The sequence below is a fragment of the Xiphophorus couchianus genome, chromosome 5 (assembly GCF_001444195.1).
Source record: "Xiphophorus couchianus chromosome 5, X_couchianus-1.0, whole genome shotgun sequence".
Taxonomy (NCBI): Eukaryota; Metazoa; Chordata; class Actinopteri; order Cyprinodontiformes; family Poeciliidae; genus Xiphophorus; species Xiphophorus couchianus.
In genome coordinates this window covers 7,906,050-7,925,165 of record NC_040232.1, presented here as the reverse complement: position 1 = coordinate 7,925,165, position 19,116 = coordinate 7,906,050, and the positions used below count along the sequence as shown (strand labels likewise).

General features: G+C 39.4%; 1 protein-coding gene across 1 annotated transcript in view; it reads left to right on the top strand.

Moving 5' to 3' along the window:
- The window catches only part of lcor (ligand dependent nuclear receptor corepressor), a 98,813-nt gene extending 80,351 nt beyond the window's left edge, over positions 1 to 18,462 (top strand). Inside the window, exons 5-7 of the mRNA XM_028017808.1 lie at positions 364 to 828; positions 7,287 to 7,377; positions 14,426 to 18,462. Coding sequence (XP_027873609.1) covers positions 364 to 828; positions 7,287 to 7,377; positions 14,426 to 15,560 — 1,691 coding nt within the window. The 3' untranslated portion in view covers positions 15,561 to 18,462. The remainder of the gene's footprint in view (positions 1 to 363; positions 829 to 7,286; positions 7,378 to 14,425) is intronic.
- Positions 18,463 to 19,116: the final 654 nt, after the last annotated feature.

Here is a 19,116-nt window from a genome sequence, read left to right as displayed (position 1 = left end):
CACAACTCACACACATCTCGCACACACACCACTTCTGCTCTGCTGAACCAGAACCAAACATGTAGAAGAAGCATTCAGCTTCTATGCACCACACATCTGGAACAAACATCCAGAAAACTGCAAAACAGCCAAAAAACAGCTGTTTAGAGTTGCTTTGGAACCAGAATCAATGAAACACTAACTAACATTTCGATGTGTGAATGACGGCACTTGGGGAAAATTGAATATTTCAGTTGTTGATTTTTGTGATTTTATGATATAAAGCTCTTTGAACTGCCTTGCTGCTGAAATGTGACATACAAATAAACTTTGATTGATTTGAACGTCTGCTCCTCTGTTTCTTCCTCTTCTCGTTTCCTCCAGACCTCCCAAGTTTCTCTGACCCTCACATTCCTCTAGTGGCTCGTGAGATCATGCAGCGAATGATCCACCAGTTCGCTGCCGAATATACCTCAAAAACTACTCAGGAAGACCTGCCCCTGCCCAACGGCACCATGAAGGACCAAAGCCTGCCGAGAGCGGTGTCTCTGCCACCCGCCCCGACCTCCCCGACCGGGCCCACGCCCGGCTCCCCTCCGTCGTCGGCCTCCTCCTCTCCGTCCCCGACTCCGGGAGTGGGCTTCAGCCCCACCGCCGTCACCTCAGCCCCCGCCAGCATCCAGAGCAGCAACGGGACAGGAGCCGGCAACAGCGGAGGGGGAGGAGGAGGTGCGGCTGCTGCCTCTGCACAGAACCCGGTCCTCAGCAAGCTTCTGATGGCGGACCAGGACAGCCCACTGGACCTCACCGTCAGAAAGGCGCCGGCTGATCAGGAGCCCAGCCAGCAGGGTGAGAGCAGCATCACAATAACTGACTCAGTCTGAGAATCTGACCCCAAATATTACAACTTCAGCTCCTTATCCAGCAGCATATTTATCCATTTTGACCATATTTATTAACCCAAAAGGAAAGTAATTATGGTGTGAATGAAAAAAGAACTGAACACATCAGCAGACATTTACTGCTATGTTGTTTCACAAACTGCTCTGGTTCAACAGAACATACTGGTACCACATGGTGTTAAAATGTGTCTCCCTTGTCTTATTTTTTAATTTTAATCGGTGTCCAAAACTGAGACTCTCAGTTTTAACATAAAAGAAAATCTTTTATAAATGCTTTATAGTTTACGACCAATAGGATCACGTTAAGAAAATAAAACAAGTTAAAATTATGAGAATAAGTCATAATGTTCCGAATATGACTTTATTCTCGAAATATTGTGACTTTTTAAAAATTTTATTTTGACTTTATTCTTGTAATATTATGATTTTATTCTCATGCAACCTTATTCTTGGAATTTTATTTTTTCATTTTTGATTTGTTTTTAGCATGGCCCTAATACTCACTGAACATCAACATATTTATCACTTAAGAAATCTGTACAAAGTAAAAGCTTGTGCACACTTTTATAGTGTCCAGAACTTTTGCTCATTTTCATTTCTTCTGTCTGCCAGACATCTCCATTGAAGTAATTACAACTCTCACTTCCACTGACTCAGTTAAATGTTTGCGTTAGCAGACGTGACTAGCTGCATCTAGAAAAAGTCGCAGCTTTCTGAGTAGTTGTCGTATCTTTTTTCCTCCAGTCAACCGCGTGCTGACTAAGTAGACAGAAAATGTTTCTCCAGGCTCATAAAACTCGCCGACCCTGAAGCTTGTGCTAAGCTTCGAGTTGCGCATTATTTTTTTGGGAAGACGTCGGTGTTTTAGAGATTTTTGTTTTTTGCTATGGCTGACAGCTGTATGGTTACGGAAGCTGTCAGCGGCCAAAACTCTACAGAAACTACTTGATATTCTTTTCTTCTCACCAATTCAATGTTGTTAACATTGAACTTTGAACTCTGGGTGTTTTATTAAACCAAACCAGCAGTGGGTCTGAAGTTTGACCACTACCGCATTCAGCTCTCCCTTTCAGACACATTGCGACTACTACATACACTTTAATACAGGCTTTCCAGAATCTGCTTACACTAAGCCTCCTTCGTCTTTACAATAAGATGGAGGCATCTGCTGCAGATCTCTTCCTGCATGTCTCTCCCTCTCTCAAACGCAAACAAATCCAAATTCCCTTTTAGGATTTCTGACTCAGATTATCCCCAAATCGTGCTCACACTGCGTTCCTTTGAACCACGGGTGTCAAACTCTTTTTTCTTTTGGGCTAAAATCAAGGTCATGAATGCTCTTAAAGGGCCGGTTCTGCCAGAATGTATTGATAAAACCTGTTAAACTCTTAAAACATGAATAAATTCTTAAAATTAAATCCATCAATCAATCAATTAAATTTTATTTGTATAGCACATTTCAGCAGCAAGGCATTTCAAAGTGCTTTACATTATAACAAACACAAAAACACAAAGTCATGCAACATAGAATCAACAATCAAAACATTACATTAAGTCCAGTGCCATCATGAATTTCGTAATTGATTACGTTTCAAATACGTAATCAATTACGTATCAATTACGGCTAAACAGGTGGGTTTTAGTCGAGATTTAAAGGAACTCAGTGTTTCGGCTGTTTTACAGTTTTCTGAAAGTTTGTTCCAGATTTGTGGTGCATAGAAGCTGGATGCTGCGTCTCCATGTTTGGTTCTGGTTCTACGGATGCAGAGCAGAACCAGAAGCAGAAGACCTGAGAGGTCTGGAAGGTTGATACAACAACAGCAGATCTCTAATGTATTGTGGTGCTAAGCCGTTCAGTGATTTATAAACTAACAACAGTATTTTAAAATCTATTCTTTGAGCTACAGGGAGCCAGTGGAGGGACTTTAAAACTGGTGTTATGTGCTCTATCTTCCTGGTTTTAGTGAGAACCTCAGCAGCAGCATTCTGGATCAGCTGCAGCTGTTTGATTTATTTGTTGGACAGACCTGTGAAGACGCTGTTGCAATAATCAATACGACTAAAGATAAACGCATGGATGAGTTTCTCTAGATCTTGTTGAAACATGAAGGTCAATAAATAATATTGAACATCTTTTCAGTCCCTTCAGGATTTTGCAGTTGTTTTTGTCTTTTTTTTTGCAATAAAAAACCGTCAATTAGATCCAATGTTTTTCACCATTTTTGGTGAAAAGTCTGCAATAAACTCACAATTATGCATTAGCATGAAAAATTGCAGGGATTTGTTGATTTTTGCCTGAATTTCCACAACAATTCACAAGAAACTGGAGGGACTAATTTATGTGGTAAACAGAGAAAAACTGCTTTGAATTGGTTGATAAGATATTGTTTAAGCACACTGTTATCTTGATTGTTCCATTTATGAGTTGACGGGAGACATAAAGCCCTATAGCTCCATTGGCAGGTTATTTCACTTGTAACATGGGGATTTTGTTTTATGAATTAAATAATTTGTCAATGGAACTAGAACATTTTCATCAATATTAAGGAATTATTTACTAAAAACAAGCTCCTATATCTTGCCGAAAAGTTACTTGTAAGTTAGTTTTGTCTTTAGGTGTTCTGAGATATTAGCGCTACAAACTAGACTAAAAATATTTAGTATAATTGAGCTCTGTTAGTCTTTCCTGACATAAAGAAACATAACGTCACCTTCCTAAAATAATGGCCTATGTCAGTTTTGCAAAACATGATTTTTTTTCTCCTAAATTATCTTTTGGCAATAAAAAGGCTGTGACTTTTTTGCCAAAAAAATGAATCACTTTTGGCTGAAAATGATTTGGGCCATTATTTTAGGAAACTGACTTTTTTGCGCCAAATAATCAGAATCATTAACAAAAAAATCCAATCACCTTATAACTTATGGCATATTCATCTTGTTCGTGCTTTTGGATGTTTCTGGATGTGTGCGCGTTCCACAGCTCCTATGAAGACATCATTGTGTCATGGTTGCCCTTTGAACTGCAGAACTGGATTGGATATTTTAGCAATCTCTATAGATGTTCGACATTATATAAAAACTAGACAAATCTTGATGGGATTATGACGTCAGTTTACAGATGTGCATGACAGTGCCATGTGGGGCTGCATTAACTCGCTGGAACAAAGTTTATTCCCCCAACTGTCGCTGTAACAACGCTGCGACTCGCAGCATTAAATGCATGTTGATCACACACACACACACACCCCTACACACGCTGACACACACGGTCAGATTAATGTTTGTGCCCCTAAGGAGACCACTCTGATTTCTTGTTTGGTATTACCTAATGTTGCTGGGGCAGATTAGTGAGGTAGTCCATACCCTGTGTCCATATGGGGTTGTCTAGGTCACAGGGGTCAAAAGGTCAGCAGCTTTTCACGGATTAGACTCCATTCAAGAACCCATCCCTGCTCTCCAAATGTTTCCACGCCCTTGTTTTTAGTGTCTGCCTCTAAAGTTGTTATTTGTCCTTGTGTGCCACCAGTAAACTGTAATGGTTTTCATGTTTTTGGGACATTAAGGAATAAAAACTGAATGTTTATCTCTAGCTGTGGCAGTGTTCTTAATTTTTTTTTAAAGAAACAAGCTTTAAAAAGCAACTAAAAACATTTTTTATTTTCCCGGGCTTTTGTCTCTTAATTTATTATGTTGGTTTTATGTTTTGTATGGTTTAAGGTTGATTTCTATTGTACAGCGCTTTGTGATTTTATATATTTGAAAAGCGCTTTATAAACAAAATTGACTTACCTACTTAGTCATCTTCAGATTTAGTTTCTAAAAAACAAACTAGTCTAGTCCAAACATCCATAATTCCAACAGTAGTGAGAACAGAGTCAGATAAAAGGAAAAAACTGTACCCCATCCTCTTTTTCCTGTGTGTGGGAACCATATGTGTGTGAAAAAGCATCATCACAAACGAGATTTTCAAGACGTCGCTGTGACAGACAGCCAATCGACGTGAAGCGGAGTATTTCTTTCCTGCCCTTTAGCTTCTTAAACAGGGAAAGGTAGCTCCATATGTCGATGCGCAAACGGATAAAGCAGTTCCTAAAGTCGCTAATGAACTGGATGCAGATTCTCTAATGAGCTGCACAAACAAATTGACAGCAGGGATGTCTCACTGTGGAGGTCAGTTTTAAAGATGCTTAATGCAGGGAGTGCACAGCGTGAGCGATCTAACGTATTTACAGCCTCCCGCGAAACACGAAGCACGACTGCGATGGAAATTAAAAAGAAACTAACCCTGAAAAATACCTCTGCACTGAGGTTCTTAAATATCCGTCTGTTGTACATGGTATGGTTGCCATAGTAACTGCTTCCTGTAGGTACATCAAATTGTGATTGCGCTGTAAAACATTCTATAGAAGGGCTTTAAACACGGCTGATGAAAATCAGGAGGAGTGGAGCGGGTTTGAAGGGGAAACCGGGCGAGTGCATAATGTGAAAAGGGAAACGGTGCTGCAGAATAAATAGACGGGGTGTTAGCAGCAACTGTTCACACACTGACATCAGATGGGGGGTTGTTTCCAACTGAAAAGCTTTGGATTTATGTTTGATTATTTGATTCCTTCAGTCGTCTCACTATAAGCCATTTTGAGTCTTATTTGTGTTCCTTTATTCACTTCTTTGTGTAAAACAAATTTCTGTTTTCGCCATTGACTTCATAATAATTTTTTTTACTTGGCACAACAACTAATTAGAGCTGGACAAAATGGTTGAAAGATGCATCACAATATAAGCTTTTAATATTAGTTGATATTGATAATTATTGATTAGTGTTTTGTTTAAATATCTGAAATACAGCCAAACTGCTTTACTGTTTCATCCACAGTTTTCGCTCCACATTGTTTATTTTTTATTTTTAAGCAGTTATAAGACACAGTGGCGAAACCTTCAACTGCTTAATCAACAAGTTGTTGCTAGGCAACCGTGAGTTACTCAGCTGGTTGTTGCTAGGCAACCAAAGAATGCGTGAGTTAGTTAGTTCCACCAACCTTGCTTTCTCCTCTGCCTGCATCTCCCAGAATGCTGTGCGGTTCTGGATCGGAGTTCAGTGAATATTCTATGCATTGTACATTGAATATTCTATCAGATATTGATCACGTTTCTGTTGCAGTATATATTGTTATTGATTTATTGTCTAAACAGACAACTAAGCTGACATGTAATATTTGCTTTCTATGTTATTGAGGAGGAGGTGGGATAGCTGGACATGTTATCTGTCTGGACAAAGATTAGCTCTGCCAGGGTAGAGCTGACCTCCCTTTAGTAGATTATGTGAGTAATTTTCACAGTTAGCATGAATAAAACAGCATTTATTCGTGCTAACATTCTCTTAAATGTTAAGAGAATGTAAACCCTCCCCTTAACTCTGAGTTTTCCTAAAGCAGATTTCCCTGAAGCTACACCCCTTACTTAAATAAATGGGTCATTAAAAGGCTTCTGCAGAACTTCATAGCACACTGAAGATGCAGCAACCATTAATACCAAGTGCACTGGAGCAGAGACTCATTTACCTTGATAAGCATCTTGTAATAAGAAGTTTGATTAAATGCTGTCATGATAAATTCCAGTTAATGATGTTTAAAATCTCCCAAAACCATCTGTATTGTTGGGATTGGTAGTTTGACTATTTTCTACACAGTTTTTTTTAATGAAAGCATCAACAAATACCAATAACTTTACAATATTATTAAATGAAGTTTAGTGATACAAATCACACTTCTTTATCTGACTGGTGTCCTAAAGAAGCCAATTACAAATGGGAATATTTTTCAAGAGCAGTATTATTTGTGTTAAGAAGAAGTTATAAATAATCAATTTTGTCACTTTTGTCTTTATCACAATAATACCACAAAATACTGTGATAAAACTTTAAGTCTATTTCAGTCACCCCTGTGAAAATGATTGGTTTAAGATACCAAGGTATTAGTGATAACGTTTAAGAGGAAATGTAGAACATGATGTGTTGTGTGGTTTTTTTATCTGGTAAAACACTTCATATTGTCTTATTGATGAAATGTGCTAAGGAAATAACCTTACGCTGCATTTTTTTCTAGATTTCCTTTGGTTTTGCAGCAGAGTTGGTCCAATTAGCTCCTTGGTGATCCAAAGAAAACCAACTACCTCTTAATCTCACCGTCTTATTCGCGCACACACTGATAACCAACCATTTATTTAATCACACACTGATGAGCTCATCAAGATCACTGTGGGGTTCAGTCTCAAGCCTAAGGACTTTTTTACAAATTGTTCTTGGATCCAGCTGAAATCTTGCTGTTTGGAGGATAATCCTCAGTGTTTTTCTGGCTATCTTATTAGATTTTAATCTTTTAATTTTTGCTCTTTTGATTTCATCCTCAGATGGTGTCTTGGACCTCTCCACAAAGAAGAATAACAGCAGAGGAAGCCCTACAACTTTACAAGGCTTCACTCTTGCAGCTGGGGACAAAGGGTAAGATTGGCCAGAGACTTAAAATGTTTTACCAAAAAAATCACCAGTTTACATACCTGTAACATAAATTAAACTGAAAAGGTTTTTAAATTACTGCTTTACTTTTCAAGTTGAGTGTTTAGTTACTGTTTTTGGGCCCATTTTGCAACCCTTCTTCTGGGAAAGAACAGTGTAACTCATTGTGTAACTCCACCAAAACACACCGAATTCCACATCACGTCTACATGTTAAGTTTGTCAAAGTCAAACTAGCATAACTGAACTACTTCTTCCTCGCTATTTTTTTTCTTAAAACTTTTTTTGACCTTGTTATCTAGTTGCCATGGTGTTAGCAATTAGTAGCAAAGCACTGGGTCCCTTTTTCTTTTATATATCAGGTGTACAAATAAGATTTAGCGCTTTGACAACTTAGTAGCTGAAACGAAAGCTAGTCGTTGTTAGCGAGCAGCTTTTTGCCCTACTCTACTGGGACTTTAACTGGAACTGTGATCCTGAGGGTAACTTTTAGCTTTTCAGCTGCAGTGCTGCAAAAAAAAATTCACCACCTGGGATTTTGGGACAGATATTTTCTTACCTGTTTTTTTCACCAGTAAGACATAAGGTTTTTAAATTTATGGACAAAACCAGTTTGGCTCATGTTTTTGATGTTTTACATCCTTTACCTGCATTAAATTAAATGCAAAATTAAGTTTTCCATAAGAGTGGAAATATTAGGATAGATGCAAAAGTAACTTCCTGGTAAAAACTGCATACAATGGTAAGATATTGTCCTATCATCATTATTATAGGATGTATTCTATAACAAATAGAGAGTTAAGTTATTTTTGGCCACCTCTCAGTGCAGACTCTGTGTCAACACACAAAGTAGAGTCAGACAGTGGCAGTGTGGATGGAAAAGGTAATCAATCATGATTAGACTACACAAAATGAAAGATTAAAGAGCCAGCTGACCTCGGATGAGTTGTCGGCTCTTCAGACAGCAACCACGGCTCCAGGTGTTGGAGACGGATCATTACTCTGGTTTATCACCGAAGCCAGTGTTGGTATTTGGGACGAGGTGATGATGTCATGCTTGAATCAGATTCAGATCTGTATCCATTTGTCAAGCTGCCGTCAGGCGACTTGTTTCCCTTCAACAAACTCTGTGATTTCATAGCCTGAGAGAGCCGCTGATGAGCGATCAGCAGCAGCTTTAATGTTGTCAGGATCTGAACCTGTCGGTTAAAGTTCTACTTTGAGCTAAATCGTTCTGATCTTCTCTCCTTTTGATAAAAGTGACCCACTATGCTTCTGTGAACAGGTTAGGATGGGTTTATGGGAAATTCAAAACATCTTCATCACATTTTTTGCACAAAATCATTCTTAGATAATCAGTTCTGCCTATTTTGAGCTGTTTTAGGGCCTCTTGTCACTTTAAATCTAAATAAGCTGCTGCTGGCTACGCTAACAAATTCAGCTTTTACACTCACACATAAAAACTACAAAAAGATGTGCAATTATACAGCTGTACATCTTTGAAAAGCATAAGTAAAGCCTCCTGCACAACCAACAAGAATGCAGCAAGTAGTTCCTAAATGAAAAGGCAACAACAAAACGCTTGTCTTTTCCAGCAGCCATACAGCAGTAAAACCAGCTGACCAAACATCCTGGAGCTCTGCTTTGGTTGCTAGGTAACAGGCTGGGCTTTGCTGGGGTTGCTAGGTAACGGGCAGTGCCTGCTGACTTTCGACGTTACATTCCAGAGGTTTTTGAAGCGGCTCATTTTCCAGACACCAAAAACTATTAACTTAATGCCACAAGCTAGCTGGGTGTTTTTCCTTGTTTTTGCTTTGTTTTTAAGCGCTTGGACTGTTTTTAGAAACAGTAGAAGCCCAAATAAAAGTAGAAAAATGTGCAAAATGTGAATTTTGCATAAGAAGTTCCCCTTTAAAAGCTGTGCTCTAAGAACACAGGAATTCATCTCGGCAACCTTTCCTTCTGATATCATACCTCCGAGTTAATTTGCTGCTGATCAGTGCAGAAGTGATGTTTAGATGGCAACAGCAGATGTATTTATGCAGAGGTAATTATAATTCAGAGCCCACCCACACCTAACCCTCGCCCCACAGTCGGAGTTCAACAGCTGTACGGATTGACAAATCACACCTTCCTCTTTTCCGAAAAGCAATCAGTGCCTCTGCCTTTATTGACGATTTCCTGCGTTGCTTCCCGTTAATTTATTGATGCACACGCTCTGCCTTAAAGCCCTGTTGGAGACACGTTGGCCGCCATACTCGCTTTTTTGCATCAAGAGGGAATAAACAATCGACACTAATTACAGCTGCCATTTTCAGAAATACTTTTGGTCTTTAGGTCAAATATGGATCAGGAAAAGGGTCGATTTCGAGCGCGTATGCGTATAGGAAAGCTTGCTCTTATGATGTCGGCAAGCCTCCTTTGATCCAGAAGTAAATACTTAAACAGATTCTGGACTAAGATTTCATCTTGACCTTTTAATTAACAAGGGTCCCAGACAGTTACTTCAGTACGTAGGCAGTTCTGTCAAGAGAGCGGTACCAGACAAAAAAGGAGTTTTAGTAACCGCACTATTAATGTCATTTGATTAATGAACCAAAGTAATCAGTGCACCAAATTTAAACCAAGATCTTAGTCACAGACGCTCTTGTCTACTAGGTGTTTTTGAAGAAGTTTTAATTTTTGTTTGGTTTATTAAGTGCTTTCAAAAATGGGCTATAATGGAGGTTTGTGTGCATCCAACAGCATGTGCAGCGAGGTTCAACATAGGTTAAAAAAAAATACACTATTTCATCTTACATCAACAGTCAGTGAGAGATCCGAAAAACGGCTTATCAAACATGCATGTAATTGATTACTGAACTTGCTTTTCACCAATTTATAATCTCATAAATCTTACAGGATTACATCAACCTGTCCAGCGACTGCAGGTGGAAATTAGCTTTATTTATAATTTTTTTTAATCTATTCTGGTATCATGCTTCTCTCCTTTCAAAAGGTCAATGAAATGTTGTACATTGTCTTTGTATAAATAAATAAACTGCATAAATAGTAAACAGCTGGTCCAGATGGGGATCAGAACCCAAACAAACAGCAATAAGTTGCAGTGGAAAGACTTAATAAATCAGCAATAAAATTTAATCAAATGTTGCATTAGAGCTAAAACGATTAATCAGATTAATTGTAACTAACTCAGTAATCGATCAATTGTTAAACTGAAGTATACAGACTCAAAAAACTGCCATTTACTGAAAGAGCAACATACTTAGAGCAGTGATTAAAAAAGAATTGTACAAAATATTGAGGTTTTGGTTTTACGATTTCAAAAATACAACTTTGACTCTAAATATGTTTAACCCAAAACTGAAGAGCCAGTTTTAAATTCACCCAGTTCAAATTCTGTAAAAAATAATCTCCTATTAAACACATTTTGCTGTCAAATTATTCATTGGTAGTCCAAAAAATAATCAACAGATCAGCTCTACACTTTATTGATAAGTGAAGCAGAAAAGGCTGAGCTTTTCTGTTGTTTATTTTCTGGATGTAAGTATTTTTTCTACTGTTGATTCATCCTCAGCTAGAAATAATTAAGTGTACTCCAAAGGAATGCTATGTTATTGCATGATAGGTAATAAAATGTTTGTTTATAAAATACTTTAATTAAAAATCTGTAGATTGTGGCAATTTTCTTGTCTGATTAATCGATTAATCATCAGAATAATTGATAGGTTAATAGATAACTAACATAATAGTTGCAGCCCTAGATTAAATGACATTTGAGTATTTTTATGACTATTTATCTCTTTAATTCATGGAAATCTTTGACTACAATGATGAAAATAAATTGAAATGCTATAATTTAGGTGGAACTGTACACAATGTAAGTTGGAGCAGACGGGTTAATTTGCCAAACGCTGTGACCCAAAGCCGTGACCCAGTGTAAACCTTTGAGAAGTTTTTCTACGGTAAAGGTGAAGCCAGAACCCGGTCCCTGAGAGACGCCGAGGCCCAGAGGCTCAGAGCTCTTCCTCCCAGTGAGGAACGATCGGATCATGTAATATTAACCAGAGCAGGAAGCAGAACCTGTAGGAACGCCCCGACCCAGTTCATCTACCAGAGACACACAACACTCAGGAGTGCGGCGCGGTGCTGCCGTTTAATTTGACCTTTCATTAATCTAACAAAACAATTTTAAACATTACTCCAGCAACAACTACAGATACAATGGAAATCTAATGTTTGGTTAACACTACAGTTCACCTGGGAATTATAAATGATAAAGAAGCAAAACATTTAAGGGGACAGGACTCAGGGCTTTAATTTGGTAGTTATTGTATCTTCTGGCGTCTCCATTGAGTGTAAATCAGATTAGGAGGCTGAAGCTGGGTGTGTTTCCATCCACCTTAAGATTAGAATTACAAATTTGCTTAATGGAAACTCAATCAAATGTTTTTCTGCTGTATCAACATTTCTGTACTTCACAAACTGCAACGGAAACATTTTTCACATCACAAGTCATTATTATTATTTATGTATTTTTCCTTGGCATTCCAGTTGTTTCTGTGTGTTTCTAATATATTTTATATTTATTGAGATATACTTACTTATTATTTTATTAAATTACTTAACTTGCCTTCAACAGTTGCTATTTTTGTACATTCCATTCTGCTTTCTTTTAAATAAAAAGTTTATTATCCTTATTTAACTGTTTGTTGAACCATATAAAGTACATATAAATTGGCAGTAATGCAATAAGTTATAAACAATTACGATATCTTTCTGTTTATCAGTATCATATTAATATTCCTTCATTTTACTCAGGTTCTTTGTTAATGTAGTGCATTAAATAATGTTCCTGGAATATTCCTGTAGATAAACGTATTAGCAACAGTAGCTGTAGTAGGAATAATAACAATAAATTTATATTAAGATAATATTTTCCGCATCACGAGTCATTATTACTTATCTATTCATTTTTCCTTAACATCCCAGGTGTTTCTGATATATTTTTTTATATTTATTGAAATATAGTTTATTTTACTATTAAATTATTTAACTTGCTATTTATTTTAATTTTGCTGTAAATTAAAGGGATTCTGATTCTCATATGATCAATGTCTACTACTGCTGAAGAAAACAACAGGAAGTGGTTGGAGGATGACGGCGCAGCGAGTTTTTTAACGACTTATCGCGTGAACAAACGTATTCACATGTGATTTAATTGAGCTTCTGATTTAACATTGCAGTTTCAAAATTAGCGGAACGACGACAAAGTTTTGTGCGCATATTCGATGGAAATGCAGTTTTAAGAAAGTAGAAGTTTGATCCTCAAGGAACAGCTAATCTACATTTTGCTCAAATCTGGAGCGTTCACACCAAATGCGTTTTGAGCATCAGGTGCGTTTACGTTCAAAGTCTATGTGGAGGCGCGTCGAGGACCGTTGCGGCGGCTCCTAACAGTTCAAAAAGATATGAACTGTTATGAGCGTTTTGAGCGTTGGAAGCATCAAGAACGCCCAACAGAAAACAACAGCTAGAGCTGATGGTTCCAACTCACCCTCAACGCGCCTCCACATAGACTTTGAACGTCAACCAGATGCGTGAAACGCTAGGTGTAGGGCAAAATGTCAGGCTCTGCATTCAAAGTGCACGTGTCGAACTTGAAGCGCTTTTGTTGTGAACGCACCATTAGACTCCAAATAATGCATGTTCTAAGACCTGATTATAACAGAAGGTTAAAGGTTAAGAAGTCCTGAAATATCCTTTTGAAACTGAGTCTGTAAATCAATGATTACTGTCTAATTCACCACCAGATGCCTGGTTGAATGAGGCTCCAAAAGGCTCCTATTAACCCTGTATTGTTTTGAACCAGCTTCAGTCGGACCACAGCGATGAGCCGAGTTAAATCTCCTGCTGCGGACTCCCAGAACCACACAGCAGGCGCTGACATTGTACTTCTGTATAATACGTCTCCAGTAGAGAGATCCCTGAAGTCCCATCCCTCATATGCCGTCCATGCTCTTTCCTGTGATTATGAACCTATGGGAGTACTTTTAAAGAGCTTTTCAACTGTTGCTATAGTTACTTAGCAGAAGGAGCATTGACTGCTATAGGTCCCGTAAAGGTACTTGACATCTGAACGGGTTTCAGACATATGCAAATCCGAAGTGCAGGATGCTTGCAGATCAGTGAGTTTTCTAGTAGTGATATAAGAATATCAATGCAGTCATACGCTGCAAAAATTCACCTTTCAAAAACAGGGTATATATTACTAAAGATAAGAACAATTATCTACCAACAGAATAAGAAAATTTGGCTTGTCAAGATTTTCCCAAACAAGTAAAATAATCTAACCAAAATGAGCCCACAAGTGTCTTAAAACTAGTGTATTTTTGCTTGTAATAAGTCCTTTTTTACTTATACAAATAACATATATGAACTTATTTTAAGAAAAATATACTTAAATTAAGAAAATGTCACTTGACATTAAATTTCTTGAAACCAGCATACATGTGGTTAATCCATAACAGAGTGGTTTTTATTAACTTGAATGTAAACTATACAATCCGTATTTCATTATTTATTGAACATCATAAAGTACAAATATAATGACAGTAATGCAATAAATAAACAATTATTATCTCTTCCTATTTATAAGCATTTTACTTATAAATAAACAGAAATATTATTTAAAAACGTTTCCATTTGAAATTATCTTCTTACTTAAAACAAAAACAGTGTAAAACTAATCATATTTTCAAATTTAGTGATAAATTACAGTGGTGAAAATAGCAAAAATAACATGTCTGATAATACTGTCAGCTTTAGGGTTTTTTATTTATGTATCGAGAAAATAATGTTCATTAACTAGCAGTAGCAGCTGAGGGAAAAGGTGGAGGAGGTCAATCTTTTCACAGATTATCTGTTTGATATAAAAACATGGTGAACAATTTAAAAAACATTAAAAACACAAATTTGTACTGTAGGTTTGAGAAGTCTCTCCATGTTCTGAAATGTTCTTGTTCTCCATCCAGACATTTGCTCAAGGCGGAGCGTACCCTGTCAGAAGTGGAGGAAGAGGACGGCCTCCTGCAGAAAAGTCTGCAGGACGGACTGAGGGAGAGCTACGCCAACTCCAACTCCTTCAAGCCGCCGCTGGCCCGCTCGCTGCGCATCAAGGAGGAGCTCCTCAGCCAGAAGCACCGCCTCCTGAGCCAGCCCGCCGCTCTCTCTCTGGCCAATCTAGAGTCGGCCGGCTTGCTTAATCACGGGCAGTCCCACTCCTTACTTAGCCAAAAGGGCTCCTCTTCTCTCTGGGAAAGCAAGGCCCACCTCGAAAGCCTGATGAAGCTAAAGCAGGCCGGTGGGGCTCTAAGCGACCTCAAAGACCTGCCTACATTCCTGGAAAATCACCACAACCACCATGGAGCCTTCTCGTACAAGAGTTCCCTCCACCATCACAGCCACAATCAAGCCTCGAAGGCTCAGCACCACCACAACGACGGGAAGCGAGAGCAGGGCCATTCGCCGCCCGTCGACCTGAAGATCCCACAAGTGCGGGGCATGGATCTGTCCTGGGACTCCCACGCCTCCGAGCTGTACGGCTACGGCGCCATGGGCGTCGGGTCGGGAGGTCACGGCGACAACAGTCTGAGCCGGAAGCTGAGAGCCATCTTGCCCAAACAGAACCGGCGCGGCGGAAGCCTGGGAAGCCTGCTGGACGGGGCGGCGGAGTACTGGAACGCCGACATAGACAGTTCCACCTCCGGCCCGGCGTACTCCATCTCCGACGTGGAAGTGGACCCGAGCTCCAAGCAACCGAGGAAGAAGAGGGGCCGCTACCGCCAGTACAACAGCGAGATCCTGGAGGAAGCCATAGCCGTGGTGATGAGCGGGAAGATGAGCGTGTCCAAGGCACAGAACATGTACGGCATCCCGCACAGCACCCTGGAGTACAAGGTGAAGGAGCGCATGGGAACCCTGAAGAACCCCCCAAAGAAGAAGCTGAAGCTGATGATGAAGATGGAAGCAGGAGGCCCGGATTTCCCGGCGGAGCCAGAGAACTCAGCCGCCACGACCCCTCGAGACGACGGGCTGGCACTAGCCGCTGCCGAGCTGAAGGAAAATGCAAAGGAGAAGGCGGACGACGATTCCAAACCAATCGACTAAACAACCCACACGACGTACGTCACTTCAAACACGGATGGGGCTTTTTTTGTGCCAATTTGCTTTGCAGTATCTGGGTGAGCACAAACGGAGGGATGGAATGAGGAGGATTCCTAAAAAACTGCAGAGAAACATCTAATCAGACACTTTTTAACCGCCTGCGAGGCGCAGAGCGAGCATTTGTTTAGCTTTTATATCCAAAGCTGAACAAATGCAACGAAGAACAATAGTTAAATAAAAGACAATTAATGGAAATTCTTTAAGCATGCTGATAATCCCCAGCCCCAAAAACCCCATCCTCTCCTTTACTGAACTCTACACACGGATCTGTTGCTGCTTATAAATGGAGTTTGGGCTTTGGATGAATTCTACTCTGGGGAAAACAAATGAATGTTCAAAATTTACAAACAAAATCCGACCAATTGGACCCGTTGCCACTCCCCTCTCTCATAGAGAATTTTCTGAAATTGGTAAGTGAACTGTTTCTTACGTTTGAAGCCGACTTTAGGGTTGAATCATCCCATCGTTTCCTCACACGGGTTCGGAATCAAACCCATTCTCCTCTTGCCAGGTAGCCATGATGCTTTAACTGCAAAACTCTTTTCTTTCCTCCTTAAGAATATAATCTCTGTGCAGACGAAAGCAAGATTAACCCGTCCTCTTGTGAGCAAGAGAAGACACACAAAAGTCATTCAGGGATGCATGTTTGTGAGTTTCGCGGACACTACTGACTTCTGTAATCAACTCCTTTTCTTCTCTCTTTTCTTTTCGTTTGGTTTGCTTTCTTTTGCACTACACTTTGGGTCTGGCGCTCACAGACCACGTTACCTCGGCATTGTTGCCCATGCATCATGCACTTATTATGGTCTGTCTCTGAAGCCCAGTCGCAACCTTGCAACGGGTCAGAGGTGCACATCGCCTTCGAATGCTGATTCATATTCAGAAGCGGGACGCTCTGAATTCACCCTCGTCTTTTTTTTTTTTTTTTTTCCGTTTTGGTTTCATTTTCACGCCAAGGGACAACTTGAAGGATACTCTGATTATGGATCAGCCGTTTTTAGGGCGGGATGCTACCTCATGGACCTCCTTCAGTCTGCTGATCCTGGAAAAGGTGGAGCCACCTTCAGGTTGCCCTCCAAAAAAACGGTGACCAAAGTGAGCTCGACACCCTCATGGAACGGTTTCTGGACGACGGCGGCGGCCTTTTGGGATCAGAATGTGAAACTGTGCTGCTATCCAGTTCATCGTCTCGACTCCTACGAAGGCTTTTAGCGGGCCCAGGCTGAATCTTTTGAACTTAGCTAATAACAACTTACTGCTGATGTGTTTTTCTTTTTCTTTACTAATCAGACTAAGCAAAAGCAGCTTAGTTGAGAAGTTTTTAAACAAATTCCTTCCCTGCTCAAACGTCAAAGACAGTTTAAAAGGCAGTTATGTATGAAACAATGTGCATTTATGGAGGGGTGGTTTGGTTTTGGGGTAATATGCAGTGGGCAGGATTAGCTGTTAGGTGGGGAGAGGCAAATTTTAATATATTTTAAGTTATTGTGACCGATTATGTAAAAGCCAATCCATGATTCTGGGTGTTTTTGTTTTCTCCGCTCATTTTTAACTCAGGGTAACTGAGACGGAAGACGTGGGTTACCAATACGGTGATTTCTTGTTGGACCTATAGTAGACAGAGAGGAGGACAAGACGAGCCTCTCGCTAATACTTTCGATTAGGATGGCGGTGCCATTACAGAACAGACCTGCTACTGAAACACAGGAGGGGATCAGGAAACGCTTAACGATGGGTTTGTGATTTGAACGTATTGAACTAAAATAGCACTTTTTTCCAAGAGAGAGTAAAACAAGTTTGAGGTTATGCATGTAGTGTAGCTTTTCTTCACGGCAGACGGAGCAGAGAGGGATGAAAAAGCTTTAGTGTGTGACGACTTTCAGAAAGTTGCAGCCCGAACCCAAACACCTCTTTGTCTTTCTTTCTGCTGCGGTTCTTTCTGGCTGAAAGAGGAGAAGGAAAAAGACCTGGAACAAGTTTGTTTTTGTGTAGCGTCTCATTGTTTTCCCTCCTCTGATTGAAATGTTGCTCTTTGCTCTCGACACTGCCTACTGTTCACCCAGTCTGAGACTTTAACTCTTCTCAGATGAAATGATGATTCACTCCTTTTGGAAATGTTTGTTGTTATTTATTTGATTTTAAAATGGCATGCACCGTTGCTTTCTCTTTTTTTTTTTTTGTTTGGCTGAGTTTTGTGTTAAACGTTATTGTTGGTAATTGGTCACAATCTAATAGAAATTGGCCTGATCTACAATCTTGGACCCTCTAATTTTGTGGTTATTGGATTTCCACAGTGGGATTTGTTGTTAAAAAAGTGAAACAAAGATCCGTGGGGTTGTCCTGCATAAAATGCACCCAACACTTAGCAATGCGAAGCGTTGAAAGTGTCTAAAATGTCGCGTCCAGCGACGATGAAAACGCGATCAAAGGTTAGTTTTAAAAAAACAAGATTAGTGTTAGACTCCTTCCTTTGTTTAAAACAAAAACAAAAAAAAACTGCTTGCCACTTTCATGTAATGCATGTAAAGCGTAAAAAAAGATGTGAAGAATCATCATAATTGGCATTAAATGCAGACAAATTCAACCAGCACTTAGAGCGAATTCCCCCGAGGGGCAAAAAGTGTCAACAATTTACAACGACCCACAAAAAAATATTCTCTTTTCAGGCGTTTACGGTTATTTTTGTGCTTTATTCTGTAGTTTTGTACCAACTAGTCGTTTCCTTTTGGTCTGTTTAGCCGGATCGTTTCTACTGAGGTGCATGCCATTTCAGGTATATATTTATTTCCTGATTTTTTTATTTTTTTTTTGAGTGTATATGGTTAACATATCCACCTGTCCAAAATAACAAAATACCCCCTTTAAAATAAGACTCAGCACATAATGTTTAACAAAAGAGACCTTGCATTCTTATTTTCATGCAAAGTAGTGAAAACCTCATTTTTTAACAGACTGTTGTGATTTTTTATTAAATTTTTTTTTTATGCTGGTTTCATCTGCAGTATAAATACTCCAATTGTAGCCTTGGTACTGTAACTGTCTCAGGTTCTGCTCACAGCTTGGGCCGCCATATTTGTCAGTCAGCAAACGGCACAACCTGAACTACCTACACTTTGTTTAACGGACGGATGACACATTAAACACGTGGCAGGAAACCGTGCCTTCAAAGCCGTTTCACCTTCGGGAGGTTTCTCCTAGCATCAGCAAAAGAGGCAGAGAAAAAAAAAGACTTTTTTCTCGTCTTTTCCTGGTTTTAAACTCATCCACTGTAACACAACAACACATTTTTTTTTAAATAAAAATGCTCTTTAAACTGTTTTAACAACTGAGTAAAGACGCAGGAAGAAAATCAAAAAATCCTTGTTTCGAAGTCACAACCACACTCTTCGGTGTGGATGTTGTTACTGAGGGAAGGAGAGTTAAAAAAGTCAGTAAGGTGTTTAAAACGACACAGTAGGAGAAAGGATTTCTACTGTACTTGTAGATTTTTTCTGATGTA